Here is a 27,625-nt window from a genome sequence, read left to right on the forward strand (position 1 = left end):
CCAAAACACGTGCAAGCAAAGCAGCTGTCAAAAATTAACTGAACATGGCCGAAAAATTATCAAAATGGCCGAACTTGTCGGCATAAGTGAGAGACATGAGTACCAACATAACGCCACAAAAAATCGAAAATCGAATATACGTAACCCGCGGAAATTCAAAATTCGCGATACTTTTTGAACAGACCTCGTACGTGACAATGTAAATACTAAAATAATACAATGAAAATTTAAAACATTAATTTGCAATTTTTTATATCAAGATCAAATATGTTAAAACATAGGACAAAATACAAGTAAATTAAAGAAGGCAAATGATAAGAAATAAAAGAAATAGATGTTATAATTACTCACGTTGGGATCTTCTCTAATGATATCCATTGAGATTGACGGCGGGTTTGACATTCCAGATGATACATTGCGCAGCATGGACTCACTGTTTGCATTCGAATCATGAAAAGAAACTCTTTTCATAGATGCTGACTGTTGAGAAGTGGGAGGTAGATTAGATGTAGTCGAGCCGTTTGATCTGAGAGCACTCTGCTGTGACATAACGGCGTAACTAGAACCTCGTTCTGGTGGTGGGGGTGCATCGTTTATATTGTTTTGCGAAGCTATAATAAATACCATAAATATTACATAAGTCTAATAATGTAATCATGTAATTATCTAAAACATACAATTAAAATATATTGTATTTGTAAATCTTTCGTTATAGGAAAAATATTTTGAGACAATTTCTCTTTAAAAAAATATGAGAATACAAAAGACTCAAAGTTCAATGTTCAATAAAAGTTTTAAAAACAGCTTCAATTTACTAACATGTAGATATGTTAGGGCCATTAATAATCAAATTGTCTAAGCGCAACATGCCAGGGTGTAGCTGGCTGCGCGGATGTTGATTCAATTGATATATTTGCTGCTGTTGTTCTTCTAGTTTTTTCTGATTCTCTTCATATCCAGCCTGCTTCCGCTTCACTTCATCCATTTTCCGTTGCAATTCCCTATCTTCTACGGAGTGCGACATACCCATGGAATAAGACTTCTGACCAGAACTGAAATGACTATGTGTGCCATAATTAGCTGGCGATACATGCTCTTCATTTTGACCCGCCGTTTGTTGTTGTTGCTGCTGATTTGATTGTACGTGCAACCCATTATTTTCTCGACCAGGACTGCTCATTTCAACATTTTGAGGCGCTGTGTTTTGATTGGGCAGAATGTGAATATGACTGCTGGTGACAGATTGGCTGCTCAGAAGAGGCAAACCACTTCTCATAGATTGGTTGCCAGTAATTGTTCTCGATAAAGTCGGTGGCAGAGCTCCTTGGATTGCTCTGTCTTGACTGGCTGCCATCCTTAGCAAGCCCTGAACGCGCTGCACACTCTCGTTGTCCAAATCGTTGCTCTCCTCATCATCGTCTTGATTAGCAATCTCCTCCGCACGCTTCTGGAAATCTCTTTCCAGTTGAAGAGCTCGTAGTTGCTCCTCCTGCTGCTGAGTTCGATGTGTTAGTGCGCTTAGCTCAGCAATCTGCTGATCTCGCCATTGACGAGCGGCTTCTCTTCTACGAGCTTGTTCCTAAAGATACCAATATCAAATACATGTTCTTAAAGAGAAATATAATAAAATTAAAAATTCCAGAAAATTTGTTTTTAAAACTCTTAATTACACAACAATTTAAGAGAACAAAAACTTCAAAAAAATATAAAAAAATAAATCTAAACTAAAAGTTATCATTCTAACGAGACTTATCGCTCTCATTTCATTCATTATTCCTTTATTCATTACCTTCTCTCTTTCTTCGCGTTGCCAAGGATTCGTCGCGCTATATTGATACTGACGCGGTTGCTGCATGGCACTGATTCCTCCCACAGGGTAATAACTACCTCGTGGTGGATCCTGCATGCTTGCGGTATATCTACAAAGTTTTCTTTCGTTATTTAGGGCCTCTTTCACCAGCTTATGATTAAATTAATCGACGATCAACTCGCAGAAATGTCAATAGCAATTTAATATCAGAACATTTCTCCTCTCTCTCTCTCTTCTAATACAAACTGTGTTTAATTGTCACGTTGGCAATCGTGATGATTGACCATCGATTAAATTAGTGTTAATCGAAGTTGATGAAAGAAATCTTAAGACACTAATGGCCATGGCACACAAAAAACTTAAGGCAGTAAGACATAAGCAGTAAGGAAATCAACATGTTAGATTGGCTACTACTTACGTTATGGCCTTACAGATTTTACTGTGGTCAATCTGCTTACTGCTTACGTTTTACTGCTTAAGTTTTTTGTTGGGGGTGCTCATCCTATTGACGGAGAAGCTTCAATAAAATCTGAGAAATGCCATTTATTCCTGCCCAATCCGATGCATGTCCTCGCCATGCCCCCTGGATAAGACAAGGACGAAAAGGCGAATTCCTGACGCCTTAAAATTGGGATTAGTCAGCTAAGGAAAACAAACCCCGACAGAAAAACATCGGTATACCAGGATCGCTGGCAGCTAAGCAATGGAAAAAACATACGGGAAAAACATTCGGGAGAAACTACCCCAGGTGGCAACCCAGTTGTACTGGAAAATCCACCCTCTACAGAGGCAGGCCCTACGGATTCTGGACCAACTATTGCTTGCTGATATTCCTTTAAAAAAAAAGCGCCAAGACACCGAGATCACCACCAAAAAAAGTAGAAATCCGTAATGATAGGATCCACTGCAAAACCTCAAGAAAAACTTATCTTAATATCTGATCGTATAAAATTTAACTACAGAACTCGTTCTTACTCCTTTAGCGGAACTCAAGAAAATCTCTCAAGTTGAGTAAAAGCCACCAACGTTGATTCTTCTACTTTTATTAAAACAAAAAAAATCATCCCGGTGAGAATCAGCGGGATTAATAGGTTCAAGTTATCTCTAAGAAAAGACTTAAATACAGTCCTATGTTGCCAAATAAGGAAACCAAAATAGACACATACTGGTTGGACGATCAAGTTCCAACATCAAATCATTTTCAAGATTTTGATAACAAAAATATACTTAGGAAACTGTTTCTGTCCAGTCGGAAAAACAAATCAAACTTCCTCCAATCTTCGTGGACGGCGTTAGTAACATTCAACCGCTTATTAAATTTCTGAATAAAACCATTCTCCAGAATTATGACAGGATGTGATCAAAGTCACGCATTAAGTAAAAATCCAATCCAAATCTACAGAAGTCTATACTATAATAATTAAAGAACTTAAACAACGCGATACTGAGTTTTATACATATAAATCAAAAACATGAGCGTAACTTCAGAGTGGTTCTCAAGAACACCCATCGACAAATCCTGTTGAAATTAAAGAGGCTATTGAGCAACTAGGCTATAGTGTTTCCAATATCTGGAACATTAAACAAAGGGTATCCAAGAACCCCAACCGATATTTTTCATTGACTTAAAATCTGACAAATAATAGATAAAGAAATATACAAAACTCAGTACCTGCTGCAGTGTTGAGTAGTATTTGAAGCACCCCTACCCAGGGAAATACCGCAGTGCGCAAACTGTCAGCAAGTATGGTCACACATACAAATTTTGCACCGCAGACTAAGATGTATAAAGTGCACAGGAAAACATTAAACTAGAAAAAGGAGAGATCAAACAGTGTTATCTGTATTCTATGCAATGGTAACCATCTCGTAAACTACAAGGGCTGTACTGTCTATAAACAACTCCAGAAAAGCAAAATTATAAACCTTAAACCGAAAGTAATTCCAATCTCCACCTCTGATCAATCTGCGCGGACTCCGGCAACGAGTGAAGATATGTCTACAAAGGCAACTTATTCTCAGGTAGTGCAGCAATCATCTACTCAAGAATTCTTGGATGGCGATGGCATTAAACAACTAGAATGTTCAGATAAAAGTCACAATGTACTCATCGAAATGCTAACACAACTGATGCAGTAAATAATAAATATAACAAAAACATTGAACAATCTTATAGTCAAAATATCGCTGCTTTCGATAAATTAAATATTGCAGTATGGAATATCAATGGCTTACCACAACATTCTGATGAATTAAAAATTTCTAAAAACACATAACATTGACATTATGTTAATATCAAAAACACACTTCACAAATAGAAGCTTCATAAAATACCCGAGTTTAAATTATATCACACCAACCACCCGACGAATCAGCCTATGAAAGTACAAAGGTCCTCATTAGAGAAAATATAATGAAACCAATTCTTTCCGTGCAAACTCTCTCCAGGCTATTAATATCGTGGTCAGGTCCATAATCCTTTCGATCGTATACTGCCCACCTAGGCACTCGATAAAAAAAGGAATAATTCATAAAATTCTTTACCTGAGGCACCATAAAATTCTTTAGTCTGAGGCACCGTTTTATCGCGACAGAAGATTATAACGCTAAGAATGTCCATTGGGGCTCTAGACTCACTTTACCCAGAGGTCGTGAACTAATGCAAGTTATTGACAATCTGCACATGTATGCAATCACAATCAGAGAACTAACTTACTGGCCATCTGATTCAAATAATACCCGATCTTATCGACTTCGATATTGCAAAAGGTATATCAAAACTTTACATAAAATGCAAATTGTGGTCGGAATTATCATTGGACCAATCTCCAGTCCTAATTACTTTCAATAGTTAGATTGTAGTCTTCGAAAAACCGTTAAGATTACATAACCGTAAAATTAATTGGAATAATTTCCGTGAAACTGTTAAGTTCGCTCTTAATGTCAACATACTGCTTAGAACAGACGAGAGGAACTCATGGAGGCTGTTGTGTTGAACACTTTAATAGTTGTGTCCAACAAGCAGCGTGGAAATCAACACCATTAAACCAAGACATGTGCTCGCCTGTGCCTGACTGTATCCGAACCATTAAAGAAAAAATTGATAAGAAACGTAAACTACATAAGCAGGGGCAACAAAATAAATGTCCTGCCACCAAAAGTTATTTTAACCGTGCAATCAAAAAACTGAAAATTCTACTACAAAACGTGGATCAAAGGTATTCAACAAATCTAATTTGAACACCTCCGAAACTTCAGATTATTCTTTATGAAAAGTCATCAAAAGACTAAAGCCATCCTCCAACTACCTCCCTACCCATAAGAATGACAATACCTGGTTCAGGAGCAACATAGAAAAAGCCGAAGCCTTTATCAAACACACTCCTCGACTGTATTTACCTGATCCAAATAAATGCTTACCTACTGAGGTCATAAATATTGAAAAGTCCTAAACCAAACAAATCAACTCGACTCTCCAATTAGTAAATTTACTAAACATGAAGTGCTGGATGTAATAAAAAATCTAAACCCAAACAAGGCACCCGGGTATAATCTTATTATTGGGATCTTATTATGCTAAAGGATGCTAAAGGAGCTTCCCTCAGAGGGTGTTGTTTATCTCACGCAACTGTATAATGCCATACTTTGGAGGGGCTATGTTCCACCTCAATGGAAAGTAGCCGAGATTATTGTAATCCAAAAACCTGGTAAACCAGTGGAGGATATGAAGTCATACCGTCCCATTAGCTTACTACCTGTAACTTCTAAAGTGATGAAGAAATTGTTCCTGCTAAGACCTATGCCTATTATCGAGTAAAGAAAGCTCATATCAGACCATCAGTTCGGTTTCAGGAAAAAACACAACACTATAGAACAAGTGCATAGATTGGTGAACAAAATAAATGCGTCATTCGAGAAAAAAACAATACTGTTCTGCTGTATTTATTAACGTATTTCAAGCCTTCGATAAGGTCTGATACGATGGTCTCTTAAATAAAATTAAACTCAATTTTCCTATCAATTACTACAATTTCCTCACTACAGATCCTATCTAGATAAGAGACATATGTATGTTAAGTATGGAGATGCTTCAACCACTATGCATATAATTCAAGCCGAAGTTCCCCAGGGCAGTGTACTGGGGCCGATCTTGTATCTATTACACACTGTGGATTTATTTACTTACTCACCACAAATCTATAATTGGCAAACGATACTGCCGTTTTAGCGTCGCATGAGGATGGCATCACATATCCTTCAGACAAGTTTATATAAAATACAGAAGTGGCTCAGGATTTGGTGCATAAAAGTAAATGAGAGCAAGTCTATCCACGTTACTTTTATGAACAAACAAGGAACATGCCCACCAATAACATTAAATGGAATACAAATACTTCAAGACGACCATACGCTAAATACTTGGATCTCTATCTGGACCGTCGCTTAAACTGGCGTGAATATATATTTGCTAAACGTAAACAACTAGGTCTGAAACTGAGGAAAATGTTCTGGCTAATACGACGACCTTCTTACCTCTTGAGTATAAACTACTTCTCTACAAGTTCATATTGAACCCAATTTGAACATATGGAATACAATTATGGGGAACATCTGCCCACTTCAATATCGAAATTTTACAGAGAGATTTCAATCTAAAATCCTCCTTTAATAGTGACGCACCCTGGTTTATTACCAACGACCAGATACACCATGACTTATACATGCCTACTCTTAAGGAGGAAATTAAATCTTACGCACAAAAATACGTTCAACGCCTAGTTGAACACCCGAACTCCATTGCAAACCAATTGTCAAGATCCAAAATCGTTAGAAGAAAACTAAAACGTAAAATGCCTCTTGATCTAATAAATTAGTCTCTATGTAATACTGACATAGAATTTTCAAAAATACGACTTAATAAATCCTGTTCGTTCATGACTGATTTAACATGTGCCTAACCTATTGTTAAATGTCACCCCTATAGACAGATCGCAATAAAAATATTATTATACAAAAAAAAAAGGTTTTTTTGTGTGCCATGGCCCTAAGGCTGCGTTCCACTTAACGCTCGCAATACTCGTGAGCATTGTTTGTCCTTGTTTAACATTTTGACAAACGACAAAGATGAAATGATTCCATGAGCGTTGTAAGCGTTAAATAGAACGTCTAAATCACATAACAACTTTTAAATTCATTAAAATGCGTACCTCGTATCGGCTTGCTTGTACAGAGGGTGCGTTGAAGTGCTGGGCGGCGGCGGTGGTGGACTTTCGCTAAATGTATCCTCAGATGGCAAAGCCGGTCTCATTGGTGGCACTTCTGTAGAATGGCCATCTCCGTTTTGCGCACGATTGAAGTTGTCATTCTCATATTGATCGACGCGGGGTTCTAGATTACCATTCGGATAATGCGGATTATTCTGTGAACCCGCGACATGTCGGTTCTGTTCGGCGTATGACTTTGCTTCTTGACTGCTCGAGTCTCTACCGAGTAAATTTTCATTGGGCATCGGCTGATGGTCGCGCGCGATTGTCTCGTTTTTCGGTTTGGGCATCATCATCGGACCGTATTGACTTTCAATTACCGGATATCGGTTGGGATTATATTGATTATACTGCGTGCTGTTGTACTGAGCATATTGGGCATCCAGATAATTGTAACTAGGCGCGTTTTGTCTCGCCATGTAGTTGGAGGTCGTTCCTAGATTCGACGTGGAACCGAGTGGCCTTGGTAAACGCAAGTTCGACACTTGTTGAGCAGAAGGAACCGCTACTCGAGTACTGATGTTGTACATTGGCGGTCTATGTTGATTGAGTAGCGGTACGCCGCCACGCAATTCTCGTCGGCGAACTTCCTCCTGCATCTCCTGCATCTTCGCCTCCTGGCGGATAATGTCACGAGAAGACTGGGAACGTGGTGGACCATTAGTTTGTTGCTGCATTTGATTGCTGACTGCTGAGTAGCTCTGCTGTTGGCCTTGGGTAATGTAAGCAGATGTCGGACGATCTCGGAAATGGCTGCCAACTTCCATAGTAGAAGGACGATTCAATGAGTTCTGCGAACCCTTTAATGAACCCTTTTGGATGTGCTGAGGATTTCTGCTAAACATAGCAATTAATTTAGAAAGTATTCAAAATAGAATAGTTAAGAAAAATTATTAAGATTACATTCTAAATTAATTTATAAGCACATTTTTATTTTAAATGTTAAATAATGATTAAACGCTAAATGTGGTAAAAGAAGTGCTTATATAAAAATAGGAAAATATAAGGTTAGACTATATATCTATACCTATCTTCTGACTGTTGTGGACTGATTTGTTGCTTCACCGTTGAGTCTTGGTTTCGATAAATACTCAGATTCTGATAAAATCGCTCTGCTTCTGTGCCCTGTACATTCGACGGTGTATTTATGTGCGACGTACTTGGATTTAAATTGGGCGACGATTGCTGCCTGCTGACCAAGCCAGTGGACGGTAAAGTTCCGATTCTCATGGGATCATGCAAGTTATGGCTCGACCTATATACATAAGAATATGTTATCTTATAAACATATCATTTCTCGTAATTTAACAGAATGTACAATTTACAATAACATTAGATAATACTGAATGAAATTAATACATGAAAAAAGGTTGATTAAATTTTTCTGATTTTAGATACTTTACACGATACTTTTAAAAAAATTTATTATTCTTAAGAATTATCTCTAGTTTCTTTAGGACAGATTACGTAAAATTTCATTTAGTCGAAAAAGCTGGGAGATATTTTAAAATGTGCATCAAAAACAATTTCAATTAAGTTAAAAACGCGATGATATTTACCTGGAACGTAAAGAAGTTGCACTATTGATCGTCGCCATAGGAGGTGGTTGAACAGGCGGTGTAACGCTATTGCTGGAAGAAGCTCTGCTGTATCCGGGATTGAACACTTCATGCTGTTGCTTAGCTTCGGTACCCATATCTATATAAATCTCATTTTTATGTATAAGCGAATAAATAATATATCCTTGCATATATATCCCTATCTTACTTAAATTAGAAGAAGTAGACGTTTCTGTTATATTTAATCTAGTAAAATCCTGAAACTGCACTGTGCAATTCGATAAGAGATAAAAGATGTTTCACCTATGCTAATCTATCTAGTGATAGATAAAGTGATTCGGGCATGACGTGCGCACATAAAGCTCGCTCTTACTTACTATGCAATGCCGGTACAGACTTGCTGCTATGGATTTGCTGAAGAGTGGCATCATGTCCAAGCCGTGACGGTAAATCCCGCTCGCTCATGCGACGAGGACCTGTAGTAGCCCAAAGCGGGTACACAAAGAGATAGCTTTGAGTTAATGCATTGATGAACATGAAGGTGTCGAGGCGCGACATTAAAATGATTACTCATGCACGTACGCAAAGCATTTGTTGAGAAAAAAACGCTTTTTTCTGGGTTGCCGAAGTTTAACTTTGACAAGGTGAAAGTGATGAAACAGAAAATGTCATACAGTCAACTGTAAGATCTTTATAACAATGACGAGCTACACTGAGCAAGTTTCTATATACATTGTAATATTGTGTTTCAACAGGGATATAAAAAAATAGTTTTCGTTGGATGTGTGATTCATAATAGAAAAATATTGCATCAGATTTTACAGAGAAGGCATTGCACACAATAAATATTAATTAATATTTAAACATATACGTGCACGTTTACATTATGTAATTAGTTTGTTAATTAGAAATGTAAGAACATGTAATTATAAAATAAAAGGTACTTATTTTGTCACAATTATTATGTAGTTCATAATTGAATAATTGTATCTAATATAAAACATTCTCTTTCCACGCACCTAACTACCATTACGTGCATATAATACCACAGGTGTATTGCTAAGCATATTATTTTAAATACAGTATAATGGAACAAAAGAAAGTATCTTGAAAAAAAATTATATTAATATATCATGCTTGCGTATAGCAAAATATATCGTGTTATTAATGTGAAAATAATTGTGTATTTCATAACTTGCAGAATGACACTTGCAATCCATTCCATAAATAATATGTTAATCGATGCATTTATATAAAAAACTAATCAAATTAATTTCTTATCTCGATAAAATCTTCAACTTCTCTCAGTTTTGTTTAGAGAAAAAAAATTTTTCATTTTCCTTATATATAGATAGAATAGAAACTATACTTACAGGGTGTTTCATTTTAAGTGATATGGTCGATTATCTCGCGAATCGATGATTTTATTGAAAAATTTTTCGAACAAAAGTTGCATGGCTTAAAGGGGGACACATGAAATATGGACTTGACCTTGAGTGACCTTATCAAAATCAGGTCAAGGTCATTAATGTTATTTTAAATAGAAACCTCTATTTTTTATTACATATTCTTGTAGCTTATCTCAAGAGCTTTTCAAAAATACACTATAATAAAGTTATTTTTCGTTAAGTACTTGTTAAGTTATAAGGCAAGACCGATCACTGATTCGGCCGATTAAAGCAAGATCGGCCTTAGTCGATCTTGCCTTAATCGGCCGGATCAGTGATCAGTCTTGCCTTAGTTTGCCGGTTCGGTCTCGATCTTGCCTTAATCGGCCGGATCAGTGTTCGGTCTTGCCTTAGTTGGCCGGATCACTGATCGATCTTACTTTATAATTTACTTACAAGTACTTAAAAGTAACTTTATTATAGTGTGTTTTGGAAAGCTCTCGAGATAAGCTACAAAAATATATAATAAAAAATAGGAGTTTCTATTTAAAAAAACATTAATGATCTTGACCTAATTTTGACAAAATCATTCAAGGTTAAGTCCACATTTCCATCGTGTGTCCCCCTTCAAGCTATACAACTTTTGTCCGGAAAATTTTTCAATAAAATCATCGGTTCGCGAGATAATCGACCATATCACTTAAAATGAAACACACTGTATATTATTCTAAAAACTTTATTATTTTATAGCCTATTATTTATAATTTTATATAATTTTATAAAGATAATTTGGTCAGAGTTTTCAATTACACCGTTTTATCAACCATGCCATAAAATAATGTACTGTGAAATAAAATGAAGATGATTTACGCTGAAAAATCGTTTGGTTTTGCTTACAACTGCTTTATAAATAAGCAGCAAACGCAATATAAGTAAATAAATCTAATAACCGTGCGACACCGATCCGCAAATCCGATTTGCAAATGTAAATTTTTCATTCATCTCATTCAGGCGAAATAAAAGTGCTTGAAGAAAGAAAAGTCCGACTATAAAAATGCACATTTAATGTATAACACGTAGTGGTAGCTTACGCAAAGCGGACCGGTCATCATCTTTCAGTGAGCTGATCTCGCGAAAACTCCAATTGGATCTCTCTGAATCGGACTTCCGTCTCGAAACGTCAAACTTGCTCTGAGATTTCCCTTCTGTTCTCAATCTTTGTTGGTCCATGTCTTTTGCATTTTCATGCGACAATTTAAGAGAATTATTTTTCAGCCGATCATCGCTTATGCGCTTAATGCAAAGTCTCTTTTTCAGCATCCGGTTAAATATCTGTACGTCAGCAGAGATTGTACGTTCTAAATTACATTTGTCTTGCTCGTGAGATTCTCTCTTAGATTTCAATTCTTCAAGCGACAAATGACGATTCCAATGTATATCTTCTCCATCCTCGAAGTCTAATCGATCACCATAGAATTTGTCAAATTTTGATTGAGTAGAGTGAACAGAAATAGAATTCATCGAATTGTCTTTTTTCCTCAATCTCTTTTTCGATTTCAATTCTTCAAGGGAACGATGATGGTGCCATCGTACACTTCCCTTAGGATTTAAGATCAATGTATCGTAAAACTTGCAAGATGAATCTGGTTCTTTGCAGATATTTTCGAAGGATCGTGTTCGATCATCAGAATCAGATAAAAATTTACTATTTAAAATACTTTCACAACTTTGTGTTAATTTAGAAGACTTGTCGTGAAGATTTGTGACTCTCTCAGTCTCTTTATCATAAATTGTAGTACCGATCAGATTACTTTCGCTATTACAAAGAGGTCTGGCAATTCGCATTCGTAGAACTGAACATTTATTATTACCTAATCGTGAATACACGTTTGTATGTGACATCAATGAGCTTCCCGAGGTGTCGTTGGAGCAATTCTTAGCGGCAGAAATATCTATAAACAAGCATTTGGGATATCTTTCGCAATATTGATGAATCTGTGACTTGATATTTTCCGAAGGCTGAGAACTTTTCGCAACGTTCGATAGTGACAGCACGATGGAAGATGAAGGAGATTGAATGGAAGGCAGAGAAGAGGATGACGAAGAATCAGAAATTTTCTTAATTTTTTTAAAGTTATCATCTATATCGATCAACGACAATAATTTTTTTCGAGGTGCTGCCTCTAATTGCTTTATTAAATTCAACTGCTGAGTCAAATCATCAATAGCGGATGTTTCATTATTCTGATTTTTTTGAGAAATAGTAGAATCTTTTGATATGTCTTGCTCTGGTATAAATAAAGGCGCATCGGCGTTATCTAGATTTGAGAATTGCTCGAGTTGTTCTGTAATTACTTTCTGCTGCTCGAAGGAGAGTTTGAAGCTACTATTTTTAATGTTATCTTTTCCAGTTAACATATTTTTTTTACTTCCACCTATAAAAACCGTTTGAGATTTGCTGCCACTGGTTGCCATGTCCTCCATTTCAACAAAAGTTATATCCTCTTTGGTATTAAGAAACACCTGATTTTTGCTATTATTATGTGATATGTTTTCAACTTTTATCAAAGATATGTCCTTCTTAGTATCAAGTAAACTTTGATTTTCATCTTTAATAATGTCTTTATGATTTTCGTCCCTTGCTTGGATTGTACTTTCCTCATTAATCGTAATTTGTTCGTTCATTGGAATCTTGACAATTGTGACTCGTCTAGCGCCGCAATGATAAAACTTACATTTTTCAACCGCAAAATCGCCATCTGCTTGAATGATATTGTTGTGTTTCCCATCTGAACAGAGTCGAGAATTTTCATCTCTTTCTTTTACCAAGTTCGAATCCGATTTGTATTCTTTCTGTGCGTGATAAGAATGATGCAAATGTTCGTCGCTTTTATGCGACGCCATGATATTTGGCTCAGACACGAATTGACGGGAACCATTCAACTTGGTGGACTTAAACTTAATTAAACCGGCGTCGCCAAGTTTTGAGAAATGTCTCGCTAGCGCTGCGACTCTACCGCACCCTAAGCGCACTTCTTCCGGTGACTTCCAACACTTCTCCATTTTAGATTCGTCACTGGATACGTCGTTGTTCAGTCCGCTCAGATCAAGATGCAACTCTGGCATTATTGTGTACATTTTAGGAGTCGAGATTCCTTCCTCGGTATCTTTGTCAGTTCTACTTGATGCGCAATCATCGTTAATCGTGGAACTAGATTCGTCCGTGCAATCTTCGGAATTGGACCCGTATTGTTCATCAATATTCAATACATGTTTTGTGGTATCCACGTTATAAAAGCGTAAGAAACCATCTGATTTAGATTCTACAACGGAATCTGATCCAATTGTAGTGTCTTTGGTAAACAATATTGAGTTATTCGCAGGAAACGAGCTAATCAATGAACAGTTTGAATTGTTACGTGTATTTAACTCAGAACTAGATTCGAGAACGTTTAAAGTCTGTTGTCTATTACGCTCTACATTTGTGCGTTTCTGAGAATTTTCAAGATTAAAGTTGTCACAGTCGGCGTTAATACAATGCTTGCATTTGTTACTTAAGTTTGTCTGAATGCATTCAGAAGACTCTGTGAAGTTAATACTGTCGGTTTGATCAATGTAGGGTATATTATCGAAAAGATTTCTATCGACAGTCAGTGGTTCTGTTAGCAGCGAGTGTTTATAGTCCTTTGTTATTCCTACATACTCTCGCAGTGGAGTGGTGATCCTTTCGAACAGATTTAAAGCATCTGTCGAATAATTTAAATTACTCGTCGTGGCTCCATCTTGTTCTGTGCTGCCATCTCCTTTCTCTATGATCTTATTATCACTCTCGTCACTTTCATTCTGATATATGACGGATGATACCTCATTGTCGCTCGTAACAGAAATCAAGGGACAAGATATACGAGGTCTCGAAAGACGCACGGGAGATACGATAGGGGTGGATGGACAATAAATATGTTCTCTGTTGTCAACGGAATAAACACTGGGATATGCACCTCTCTGACGAAAGAGCGGATCTTGTCGCATGGAATGGTACTCATCGACGTCGACTCGTGGGAAACCTCGGTTGATTTGATTACGGTAAAATGGTGTCTCAAAAATGCATTGAGATGATATCGCACCTGGTTGAACTAACTCCTGACACGGCGCCTGCTTCGGAAAGGACAATAAGTCACCCATTGAATGTGACGTAGCTGGCTGATTGGTCATCTCCGTTGTCTCTACCGCTGACTCTAAGAGCTCGGACCTGGGCCGAGTCTTATATGCTGCATGAAACAAGTAGTTAGTTAAGCGTTAGTAAAGCGGGCTCTTTTCCAGCGAAGCAAAGCGAAAAGCATTCTGACAAAGCAATTATGTGGATTAAAAAATATTCGCTGGTGATAAATCTGATCAGTATTTTGTAGAAAATAAGATCTTATTGACATGTTTAAAGCAAGAAAGTGATATGCTTGACCGTTTGGAAAAGTTGTTTTATATATTATTAAATTAATCCAATTTATAATAAACAATTTTCATCAAGTGCATTATTTGCATCATGTGTAATTTTATGAAAATTTTTGTACAATAACTTAATAATTCTTTACCCTCTTAGGCAGTTTCACAACGCATTGTTAACTCTTAACCGAGGTTTAACTTATTTATTCCTTATCTCTTTCTAATTCTAGAAATTGGAAATAGATGAGAAATAAGTTGAACCTTGGTTAAAAATTAACTGTGAATTGTGAAACTGAGTCTTAATAATTATACCTGTACGGCAGAAAGAAAAGTAGAAAAACTAAACTGAACTTCTTCTGTAAGACCTAAATCGCGTACAGAATTATTTTCTTCACGCGCTTTATCGATTGATAAGATTTCGATTATCTTTCTTCAAAGGCTAAATTAGTTTTCGAAATTACAATATTAATCTTTGAACTTACCTCTTGACATCACCGGAGAAGGTTGAGATAATAACGTTGCAAGTCCGTGATATATAGCGCCCTGTTTCGCAACTTCCAATGTCACGATCGGACCGGTACGTACAAGATACTCAGCAGCTCTGCAAATAAATTTTAGTGATATAATATTTTAAACTATTAAGAAATGTAAGTTAAAATTACATATGTAATTATTATTAAAGCTTTTCATACTTTTCCTGCGTTATCCCGACCAGACTTTGTCCATCTACCTTGAGTAGTTGATCACCTGCCGTCAATCTACCGTCCTGAAAATAAATACATAAAAATAAATTGATTGAATAATATGAAAATTTGTTTTCAGAATTCATAAAAACTTAATCAGAATTATTTTAGTGTGTGTGCGCGCACGTGCGTGTGCATAAATTTTGATTTCATAATAATCAGGACTTTTTAAATTTTATTTATTGTTAAAATTGTGTCTTATTTTTTTTAATTTTAAAGCAAGTTTTAGTTATTCTAACTATATTTAATGCAATGTAACACATTTAATTTAAAAGCGTATGCTTAAAACTTGGCGCATTCTAAAAATGTTATCATGTGTAAAATATTATTCAATAATAATTAAATGCAATATACAATAAATATTATCATACATTTCAAACATAATTTTGATATCGTAAGAAATATGAAATGTTTCCAAATAAATGGCAATTACTTACAGCATCTGCGGCACCACCAGCAACAACACTTTTGATGTAGATACCTAATCGATCCTGTCCTGCACCCTACGTGTATTAGAATTAAAAAAACAGATTTAATATCATTTCATTACAATAAATAAGTATGCGTAGCTAAGAATGCATACCTTTGCTGCAACGATGCTTAAGCCCATACCGTTGGTACTCTTGTGTAATTTAATAACATGTATCTCAGGTTGTGCTTGGTTTTGATTTATGTGACTGATGTAGCCACCAGATCTATTACTCATTGCGCTGGGACTACGCAACTGCAAAAAATTAAAAAAAATTATATATAAAAATATTCTTCTACAATTATAAAAATCTATAATAATTAAATTAGAAAGATATACACATATAAAAATGATGAATTATAAACGCTATAATTTGCTTACTAATTAATTTTCGTATTAAAAGTCATGCAAAGATTTTCATGTAAAAATTTGTAGCTTACATTATTGTGATGATCTATCATATAAATAGTCCAATAACCACTACTACTAGGTTGGGCTGCCATTCGACATAATCCGTCTCGTTGTAGAGGTGTCAGAAATTCCGCTAATCCCGGTGGAACACCTCTTATTACTTCGCAACTGTAGCCATCCTCGGGAAGTAGCAATGCTAACCCTAGGACAGGTTCTTCTTCTAATCTTATTTCGCGACCATCTGCACGCGCAAGTGTATCCGCGACACTCTCTGCTACCTATGATACATCGATTGTATGAAGAACATGAAATGATATTTTATTTTAATATAAGATATAAACACAGATTATTAAATGTACTCACTCTCACTACGTTCTCGATCAACTCGGCAGGTAGTCTAGGCTCGTCCGCGGCCGGTTGATATTTTTGTAGTAATGCCCTCACTTGTAAAGAATTTAATTTAAAGCAGGTCGAGCTTAGCGTAGCCAGCTCCTCAGCATTGTATTTCGGAGCTTGTAATAGATGAGTCGCCTGCATGATCGTCGCCAAATGGCATTGACTGGCAAGTTCCAGGCCTTGCCTTTCGGCCCAGGTCTCTAATGCGTTCAGTCTCGCTTTGAGTCTGCGTCCAAACCATCTGACGCACAGATTTCCATTTGAGACGAGAGTATTGAAAGCCGTGGCATTGATAGCGTGAAACAGATGACTAAATAATTGTATCGTCAATGCGGCATTCACACGGCATCGTCGTAATAAGGCCATCGTATTTGAAAAAATCTGCAACACTCCAGCCTCCTTCGCTGGTTCATCTGCGTCCGCCATGAACTGTGTCATTGCTGGTGTAAGCTCTAATGTAATGCAGCGCACCAACGAACCAAAAGCTGTGTGTACCGCTTCTGCCAAGATATCTTGCGCTCGCGTGGAAAATGCACCTACATGCCGGTCACTCTTCAACATATGTAATAACTCCGAGCCATTCGCTAGCCAAAAGGCCAATGACGAAGCGTCCATGTAACGTTCCTGAAAACATAATTTTCCTTAAGATTTTTTTATATATTCATTACATATATTCATTTCATATATTCATTACATATTATTCATAGACTATTCGTATATGCTATTATATGAATAATCATTTGTAACATAATCACACTTTTAGATTATATCTAAACTAAAGCACTTTTTTAAATATATTCACTGAAATAATTCAAAGATATTTCAAAATTTACATGGACCATCTTAAAAAATCAGATACGTTGCTTGAAAAGACACAATTATTCACATAGAAATACCTGGATAACGCGTTGTATCATAGTAGCAACATTCGCCAACATGACGGTAAGTCGATGCGCTCTTTCCGTAGGCTGCAATTCTGGTCTATAATGAGTACTGGCGCGATATCTGGCGCTGAGATAGAGGGTGTATGTTGGCGCTAACTTGAATTGTGGCGCCGAGGGTTCTATATCGGTGATGACAGCGTGAAGGAATGTCTCCTCTGTCTCCTCGAGAAACTCTAAGACAGCTGGCAGAATTGGATCGGTGCCTCGCGGTTGTCGATCGTATTGTGAGAGCCTGCTAATAATCAATAGGCATTAATTTCTTTTCTCGTAATCTATTTAAACTTTCAAATATTCTTTTTCAAAAGTCAATATCAACATTTCCAAAAAATAATTTAATACATTCATACAATATTATATTTTTAATATTATAATTATGAATAATTCTACATATATATTTATAATATTGTAAGAAAATATTGACAGTGTACATTTTACAATGCACTAGTATTCTAAAAAAACGCTTAATAATGCATAATAATTGTGCATTCAATAAATAATTTAGCTAAATTGACAAGCCGTAAATGTAAAGTGATCAAATTAAAGAATTAAAAAAAATAAGCTTATACAAATCGAGAAAATAACTGAATTAAATCAAGCATACTTTTTAAATATTTCATAAGAAATGCACAGAATGTTTTACTCTGTAATTGCTTATGATAAAGATCTTGTGATAAAAGTCTTTGCATTATAAGCCTTTCATTATAAGTACGAATTTAATATATTGTATATTAATAATTTTTAGTTGTAAGTTTTTTTCAATGTAAGTTAAGTCTCATAACCCGTCGTAAAATCATCATTAATTGACTATGACGCGAAGATTTATTTCTATTTGTTTATTGCGCTAATAAAGACTAGAAAGTAACCGAAACGTACGTGTTTTATATAATGACTAAATGCCAAACAAGAATTTTTAAACATTGATTGAATAGTTTTTTGCATTAATATGTACTAATTACGCGTACTAATAACACCAATTCGTAGTAGCCCTAACTTCCACATTTTTAATTGTTTTGAAACATAAGAAATTCAAATTGTTTTTAAATTGTTAATAATTATTTCCCGGTTTACTACCTGTTGCCATCTCTGCTGCTGCTTAGACTAGCGGTCTCCACGTTTCCATCCAGGTCGAATGTGGTCTCATAATTGTGCGTGGGCTCCGGCGGGTGCGTGGGACTACGAGGACTACGAACTGCTGCAACAGCAGACTTCGAGGGACTTGACGGGGTCGCTCGCTCTTGAGCTTGACCCGGGATCTGACTACCGCCGTTTGGTGTTCCAGACCCCGGATGAAACTTCTCTGAGCTGACATCCTGACTGGTCGCGTCCGGCGAGCGTCTATCATTACGCGTGTGCAAAGCGAGCATCACAACAGGAAAAGCATATCAAGCGAAATAAAATCAAAAAGTAAAAAAAAGTGTAATAAAAATTCGTGGAAAAATACGTTTCGGTTCTTTAACAAGATTCAGCCGAAGGTATGGAAGATTTTTAATAAAATGTGATAATCATAATTAATATAGAACGCTGTTTTAATCTTTTCTTTTTCTTCTTATTTAATAAAAAGATTTATACTGTGCTTCTCAATTCATAAATTTTAACATTTATTACAAGTATTCCATACTTTCAAAGACAAAGCATTAGTAATTCAGGTAAAATCATAATAAATCTACATATGTAAGATTTAATGCAATACAGCAACAAGAGTATCTAATAATTATAATAACATGAACTATTGTAAGTGTATTCACATTGCAATGCAAAAGAATATGTACTGGCTAAGTTGCAACGAACGTGCAACATTCGCGCATCACATCACGTCTATTCTCATCTGATTGCAATGACGAGAGAAAGGAAAACGCAAACTTACTTATAAGTCACAAACTTACCGGTCATAAGCATAGTCGATCTGTTTGTTGGAATCGTGTCTCTGCCTAATGCGCTCTTCCGGCGCCGGGTCAATGAATCGAAAGGTGTGCATTCTGCCGAATTTGATGATAGCACCATTCTATAAATGTGTACAACAACAGTGAAGTTTATTATTATATTTGCTTTTCAAATCGGTGCATTAACAATTCAATATATAAAATTAAATGAAATTTAAAGTAAAGAAAATTTTATTTTTATTTTATATAAAATTAAAGTTTGTTTGGTATTTTATAATTTTTTTTAAACATATTTAATCATATAAAAAATATTTAAATAAAAAGAAAATTGTAATTTCTTCACGGATCACGACAAATAGAGAAAATCTTAATTTATGAATCTTTGTTTTATGAAAAATTTTTCAATTATAATATTATTTTTAAATATAATAAAATAATAATTCAAAAAATTAAAATAAAAATTTTCTGTACTAGTTGTGATTCATATTAAAAAGAGTAATCAAATTTACATAAATTTACGCAATCATATACAGAGTGTCTGGTAATTCTATCACGCACTCATGGACAAGTAGAACGGACTAAATTAAATTGGAATAAAAGTACCATTTTATGATTTTCGCAATAATTCGTTAACAAGACATTAATTTCGAAAGATTGCCGAATAAGCGCATATTCGACCGCAGCCGCACCGGCCATGCTGCCAAATGCATGCCCATTGCTCGTAATCGCTAGATATGCGGGGAGTTGTTTATTACAAGCAGCAATAGTTACGCACGGCGGCAAAAGAAAATAATTCGCCGCGTGACTAGTGACTACGATCGTGTATTTGGCGGTAGGTTGGGCGGATACGCGATTTAGAAATTAATATCTCATTAATTATTGCGAAAATTGCAAAATGGTAGGACTTTTCGTCTCAGTTCGCTCTACCTACTTACAAGCGTTATCGGCAGATACATTGTATATACAAATGCGATATACGAATATACGGGAATACATTCTGATTGCAAAAACAAATGCACCTGTAGAATGGTCGTCTGATGTATCCTCTGATTGTTAACATATGTATGCGCATCTCTGGAACATGGCGTGAGAGTCACAATGTTCTCGGTAAAGGCTATAACGCAATGCCTGGGCATCACCATCGGTCCCGGCAGCGTCAGTGTTTGCGCTTGCACCGCTTGCGGTCCTATCGGTCTCTCTGATCCTACCTCCGTGACATTCGGTTGTAATCGGTGTCGCACTCCGGCGCCATTCGGGATATCGCTGCCGTCAGGATTAAGTTCCAGCAGAAATGGTAGTCTCTCGTCTTCGTATCTATATAAAAAGCAAATATGGTTAATTTTGTCAAAATATTCGTATTAAAGGATTAGAGATACTAAAAAGATGCTAGGATCTGCTACGTCATGAAATATTATGGCCCATCAAAATATAATTAATTAAAATAGACTAAACATCCATCGGATAAAGAATTTCGGGCAACTTCTGATGTTCTCCGAATAAAAATTTCCCTAAAACTGACATACTTATGATCCAGCTCGTTCCATTTTCCAGTTGGTTTCTTTTTACGTTTCCGCGGCATGTAATCTGCGGGCCTCCTCCTCACGTGAAACATAATGGAACCTGTAATAAAAATGCACGTAAGATTTTATCTAAACACATCAAAGGAGGATTGTGCTATATATAATTTATAATTTAGTATATGTATAAATTATAAATTTGTAAAACAAGAGTTAAACAAGTTGAGGAGTACAAGTCATAAATATAATATAGACAAACAACAATTTCTTGAAGAACAAGACTTGACATATAATGACATAAAATTGTTTGAATTTCTTAAAATTGATAATGAAATTGACATAAATAAATAAATAAATAAAAACTTATAACTAGAGAGTGGGCTAATGAAGGGTATCAAAAATTTTATAATTCTAGGAATGAGTGAGAGTGATAAGAAGAAAGAAGGGAAAATAAAAAGGAAAAGGGGAGAAGGTTTTCAACATTCATATGGGCGTTCGTTGGTTAACATAAAGATGCGTGGTATATATAATAATCGCGCATGAGAAGCTTCGCGGTAAATCGTCGAATTAGTATGATGAGCCGGATAGCGATCGTGCATTTCTCTCGCGTTACAGTACTACCGCGCGTTTCCTACGTTCACCGCACGTGTGCGTGCTTCAAAGCACACGGTGCGGGCTTCTCACGGAAGAAAACGGAAAGAGAGAATGACTCTTGGCTTCGGGTCAGCGCGCGGCACAGTCATTGCACCCACCGCCGTCGCCGCTGCCGTCGCCAATGTTTTCATCACATTTTCCCTCATCCTTACTTCTGCAAACGGCGCGGTGCCACCTCGTGAAGAGTACGATAAAAAAATCGCTTTTTTCCAAGGGAAGGAGAATATTTCTCGATAGTGTTCTCGTGTTTCACGTAACTCCAATCTACCAAGTGTCCCAATTCAAGTCATCAAGTCACAATTTTGAGAAATTTAAGTTTAAAATTGTTGTAAAAAAATGCTTTTATTTTTCACCTATATCACATAGTTACAGCTATACTCTATAGTACATGTGTATTGCAAATGTTTCAGTTCTCAGAAGAAATTCATTGTAAATTAAGATCAACGTTAAGATTTTCATTGCAATCAATCAAGTATCAAATGTCAGACTGATCACAAAGCTCTAAATTGATGATGTTACGGGCAATTTATATCATTTTACAATCATCGATTTAATAATCTTAAAATCTCAAGGAATTCTTAAAGTTCCTTAGGAACTTACGGTAAGTAAGCGTCCGATATTTGAAAATAGAATTCAATAAGCTTCGTCAAATCCGAACAATGCACCAGCCTCTACAAAAGATATAATCATACGATCAATTTATAATAAAGTTTCGTAAATTTTGATTCATTGAACGTTGCCCAATTTTAGATTCAAATTTATTTGAATTGCTCTAAAACCCAAAGGTTACAAATGCTCGTTGAAAGCAATACATGGGACACTCACCTAACATCACCTCCGCCTTGCCGCTTCGGCGTGGTTTGAATGACCAAAGTCCAATCATGTAACACTTCTAAATCGACGATTTATGAGTAATAACATGAAGATATAACCATGAGAAGATTTTTATCCAAACCACAACCAATACTTTAACAGTTTTATGTTAATAACACGTATAATAGAAAAAAACTGTGCCATTCACATTAGATTGTCACAAAATACACCTTTTTATGAAGCGAGTTTTTCAGTTCTTTATATCGAGCATTATATTTTTGATTCATTTAATTTTAAATACAACCAATATTAAGTACAACCATCATTATGCTTCATTTCGTAATCTCAATTATTGTCGATAATAGTGTCTCCGTATTAATATTTATATATAATGTTTATAAATAACAATATTTATTATTATAACAATAATATTTATTAATAGTTTTTGTAAAATTATAATAGTAAGATGTTTACTATGTGTGAAGAATCTATTAGAAAATTTTCATAAATGAGATATTTATAAAGATACACAAAGTATCTATTATGAAGTTTGTATTATTCGGAATTAAAGTCGCATATAAAGTAATAAGCACAAAAAAAAACGATTAGATTGATAGGCCGATTTTCCTGATAATATCGCGAATAAATATATTGTTTCACGTCGATTTTCTTAGAACGATACCAATATATTTACGGATACCGATGCATTTACAAATCAATTAGTGAAAAATATCTTCATAAAATACAAAATTCTAAGAATAACACAAAACTTCGGCACACGTAATTAAAATGCACCTGTTGCAATTTGTACATAGCTTTCACCTTTTAGTTCACGCAGCTGTAAATGCTACTGTCACATTGTAATACGAAAGATATGTAAACATTACAGACGCAGTTAACTCAATAATCATTAAGCAAAAAACACATAAACAAAAATAAGCTTGCACACACATTTGACTAACAATCTTAAATTAAAAAGTAACTGTAGATCTTTATATTACATTCTAAAACTTTAATTAAAAATAAATATATTTTTGTTTCTCTCATTCGCTGTCATAATCCTTCGCTGATAAATTAATTAAAATTCATCAATTAATTAAAATTTTAATTAATTTTTTACAGAAAAATAATACAATTAAGACAAAACATTTTTCAAAACAATTGTGAATTTTAATTATATGTATAACATATCACTTTATAGTAAATTTTTTACGCGCCATATTATTTTTTACTGAACGAATTGTCCTTTATTAATATGTAAATTCTAATTCGAATGAGAGAGAGAGAGAGAAAGAGAAAGACATAATGTGTGTTTGAATCTAACAAGATTAAAGATAACGTAATTATAAGTAAGTAATGAGTTTCACACACGCGCTATTGGGGATTAATTATATTTTTAATTTATATACGCAAATTAATATATGTTTAAAGACTCCGTTTAAAATTGTAATTAAATTTGTTAAAACTGCGAAAATCTGTATTGTTAAACACATTCAATAAATCGTGTTATGAGAAAATTATTTGCTGTATTTTTTATTTTATCTTAGCATTATAAATTTATAAACGCAACTTTATAAACGCAAATGAAAAATGTTAATTGTTCGCACATAATTATTCGTATATCATGGAACAGCTATAAGCAAAAGCGAAAGCGTAACACCTTTAATGTCCGTGACGCACAAAACGATACTCTACGCGGCTCGCCCGTTAAAACAACACTGATGTGTAACTTCTTGTTACTTTCTGTCCCGTATACAGGTGTATATAGAAATAAGAATAGAGTGCACGTGAGACCGGCGCAAGCGTGTTAACAAGTGTCCCTTGCACTATACGAAACTATAGCCGCTTCATTTATTCCCTATGAAATTATTTATCAGCTTCCGCATTAAATTGGGAGGGATTCATGCGACAGTTAATTTTTAATGGAAAATAGGGACAAGGAAAAACACTGAAGGAAGATGTATCCTTATAATAAACGTTGGACAGTGTTATAAATATACATATAGAAGCATTCATGCAAGTGTGTTAACTCTTCTTTTACTAGACTTTTTTCTAAATTACTAATCTACTTATTTTTATTAACTCGTTATTTTTCTTGATTTTTTTATATGTATGGCTACAGAGACACTTCTTGAATAATATTCTACATATATTTTCATGAATTTGTAAAATTTCTAATATTACATATTATAATTACAAAATAAATCAAAGCTTTTCTCTCTGCTAATTAATTGAACAAAGACATACATATGTTCACATTAAATGTAATTAATTGTACCTCAAAGACGTTGCCAAATAATAATTTGTAATATTTATATTTTGATCATCGAAGAAAGATTTATAAACAAAAAGTTTAACAATCAATCTAACTGATTTTGAAATCAGTCATATTGATCTTTATATAGTTAAGCAAGTTTTTAATCAATAATATATGATTTTTACAATGTTGTTAAACATTCGTTTTGTTTTTGCAATTGCAATTACAAAATTCTTTTCTTAATTTTATGAGAATTTAACAAAAAAATATTATCCTATTATTTAATGTGTAAATCTTTGGATAAGTTATGATCTCATAAATTTCTCTCATAAGAAAATATTTGAATAAAACTTTGTCACAGGAAAAAAATTATCATTTATTTATAAAAATCGTGATTTATAAAAATCATTAAATATAAAGTATGCGTTAGACTTTAGACTGACCTTCAAGACACTTAAATAATTTAAAGTTAAAACTTCTTTAAAAATATAATTTTGAAAAATTCTAAATTAAAAAATTTAATATTTCTAAAAAGAAGATAACCGGACCCAATTTGGGCTGTTTCAAGGAGCCACTGGCTGTTTGTATATAATTGTATGATTAATTTAAGAATATTTTATATATACATATTTTCAAAATAATAACAAAATTATAAAAAAAAATTACAGATTATTTTAAATCACGTTCAAAAATAATACGACAAATTTGGTGACGGTTTACTATCTGGATCATAAGTTATTTTAATAAATAGTAGTATTTTTTAAATCTGTGCTCTAATAAAAATATATGGAAATATATTATAAAATAAATAATAAAAATCTCAATTTTTAATATAAGTACATTATTCAAAATTATTTACGCAGATTCAAGATACATAATTCAAAATTATTTACATTGCGATGCATGAACTAGTTGTCCAGTAAATAAACAAAATATTTATTTGTTCTATTTGTAACTAATTAGTGAATTGCAATAAAGCTTTGTCTAAATTATTTTAAATATTTGAAGTACTTCTAAAAGAAAAATGTAAATTTTACTATTTTTTTAATTTTAATTCTTAACAATAAAAATAATAACAAATAAAATAAATAATCTATAAAAATTATTAATTGTTATTAAACAAAAATGTAATCATTATTCATACAACTTACATATGTATATAGTTTGTTTGAAGTATAAATATTAAACATTGTTCTTAATTTAATTTTCTTTACAGGGACTGTACATCTAATACATCCTTAACAGATAACAATAGTAATTCAAGCAGGCAATCCATACGTCTCGATTACATCAATTCAAAACAAATTATATTATTCATTGTGTTTCTGTAAGAAGAGAATTCTTTTCGGATATCCGATAATTTTACGATCCGGTGAATTCCTATCTAATATTTAGTTTATATGTTTGTCATAATGTTTTGTTTATAATTAAAGAAAAGGATTTTTTGTATGGTGATACTAACGTGGGCCATGTGCGAGCATGTGAGTAAGTGTGACATTTGTCACAAATATATTCATGAAGATTGTGTGGGATTAAATGAAAATGATAAAGGGCCTTGTCCGAACTGCGAATAAATCCATAAGCATAATTTTAAGAAGAAGTTAACACAGATATTCAATGGTTAAGTTGCTAAATAGTTTTTTTTATGTTTACATCAATATATTTATACAGTAAAATTATAAACTTATAAAAGTAACGTTGGAACACTTTACTTTCCATATTTTTAATATTTTTGTATGAAAAATATAATATATACGTACTCATTGGCATATTGCATGCATATTTTACTAATGTGTCCCAAATGCTATCTCTCTTTTAAATCTCTACTGCATCTATATAAATATATGAATATGATTCATATTTTTTTCAAGAATGTTCACTCTTTCGAATATGAGCATTAATTTTCAATTTAGACCTTAGCAAAAAAATAAAAAAATTCTCAAAGCTTCGGGGGTCTATATTGGGCTCTTACCTAATATCGTAATTACAACATTAAAACTTTATTCTTGTTAGAATACTTGTTTCATTATTATACGTAAATAGAAATTAATTTAGGAAAAACAAAAAAATATTCATTTACTTAAAAAGATTGTTCATTTATCTTTTTTATTATGTATTATATATACCTACATAAAAAGAATTATATTAGATTCAACTGAAATTCTATGCACATACTAACATCATAGCTTCAATAGTTTAAGAATGTATCACATATGAAAGTTGTATTTATAACATTCTCTATTTTTATTAAACATATTTTTAGATTAATTAGTTTACTATTATATAGTTTACACTTATTTAGTTTATTATTTTTTAATACTAAAATTTAAAAAATAACAAAAATCGCAATTTTTTAATGTACATAAGTATTTCAAAATAACTTATGCTTTGTATCCAGGAATTAAGGATATATTACGTACTTTCAAAATAATGAAAAAATTACAGATTATTCAAATCGCATTGAAAAGTAATAGAAAAAATTTAGCGACTTAAAATCTGCATCAAAAATATATTAAAAGTAATATTTTTTTATCTAATAAGCCGTCGCTAAATTTTTTTATTATTAAATGCAATTAGAATAATCTGTAATTTTTTAAATTATTTTGAAAATTTATGTGTAATACATCTTTAATTGTCATGAGTACGATCCGAATCGTTTCGATCGGAAATCGCGACTCGTCATCGCTGCGATCATAATCAAGAAACTGAAAATTTCGCTTCAACGCGGAGCAACATGTCGAAATGATCAGGATCGACGCACGCGACTACTCCACTAGGCGGAAAGGAGAAATTATCCGAGATATTTTTAGAAAAACGAAGGTGGCACGCTACTTGAATGTAGGTCGACATATAACGTAGTCGTTCCGGCGTTTTATTGATTTTCCGCGGACTCGATTCCGGCGTATTCGCCGTCACCGATTTGCCGTTTTGGATGTACGACGCATGTAAAAAGATCGACGTGCATCCTAATCAGTCTGACATTTCTCTATCTTACTGGTCCCGATTGTCTTTAGAGCGCACAAAACCTGCCTAAACCTAAATGCTAAAGAAAACATTCTATTCATATACAATAATAATTCACA

The 27,625-nt window shown here is 34.1% G+C and overlaps 1 protein-coding gene across 11 annotated transcripts in view; it reads right to left on the reverse strand.

Moving 5' to 3' along the window:
* LOC108757169 (afadin) overlaps nucleotides 1-27,625 on the reverse strand; it is a 170,220-nt gene that overhangs the window by 36,245 nt on the left and 106,350 nt on the right. For 5 of the 11 annotated variants that reach the window (XM_018501596.1, XM_018501582.1, XM_018501648.1 and 2 more), the window contains 19 exons: nucleotides 20,825-20,921; nucleotides 20,321-20,615; nucleotides 19,305-19,423; nucleotides 18,493-18,756; nucleotides 17,374-17,656; nucleotides 16,445-17,101; nucleotides 16,111-16,359; nucleotides 15,785-15,925; nucleotides 15,639-15,704; nucleotides 15,151-15,224; nucleotides 14,941-15,059; nucleotides 14,146-14,289; nucleotides 9,011-9,109; nucleotides 8,634-8,772; nucleotides 8,102-8,329; nucleotides 7,018-7,911; nucleotides 1,790-1,919; nucleotides 820-1,579; nucleotides 352-611 (listed from right to left, as the gene is read on the reverse strand). In XM_018501596.1, the coding sequence (XP_018357098.1) occupies nucleotides 352-611; nucleotides 820-1,579; nucleotides 1,790-1,919; nucleotides 7,018-7,911; nucleotides 8,102-8,329; nucleotides 8,634-8,772; nucleotides 9,011-9,109; nucleotides 14,146-14,289; nucleotides 14,941-15,059; nucleotides 15,151-15,224; nucleotides 15,639-15,704; nucleotides 15,785-15,925; nucleotides 16,111-16,359; nucleotides 16,445-17,101; nucleotides 17,374-17,656; nucleotides 18,493-18,756; nucleotides 19,305-19,423; nucleotides 20,321-20,615; nucleotides 20,825-20,921 (5,018 nt within the window). Of the gene's footprint in view, nucleotides 1-351; nucleotides 612-819; nucleotides 1,580-1,789; nucleotides 1,920-7,017; nucleotides 7,912-8,101; nucleotides 8,330-8,633; nucleotides 8,773-9,010; nucleotides 9,110-14,145; nucleotides 14,290-14,940; nucleotides 15,060-15,150; nucleotides 15,225-15,638; nucleotides 15,705-15,784; nucleotides 15,926-16,110; nucleotides 16,360-16,444; nucleotides 17,102-17,373; nucleotides 17,657-18,492; nucleotides 18,757-19,304; nucleotides 19,424-20,320; nucleotides 20,616-20,824; nucleotides 20,922-22,297; nucleotides 22,453-27,625 lie in introns of those variants that run through there. The other 6 variants (XM_018501623.1, XM_018501593.1, XM_018501588.1 and 3 more) reach the window with 6 other exon arrangements.

Source organism: Trachymyrmex septentrionalis, unplaced genomic scaffold, assembly GCF_001594115.1.
Source record: "Trachymyrmex septentrionalis isolate Tsep2-gDNA-1 unplaced genomic scaffold, Tsep1.0 scaffold103, whole genome shotgun sequence".
Lineage (NCBI taxonomy): Eukaryota > Metazoa > Arthropoda > Insecta > Hymenoptera > Formicidae > Trachymyrmex > Trachymyrmex septentrionalis.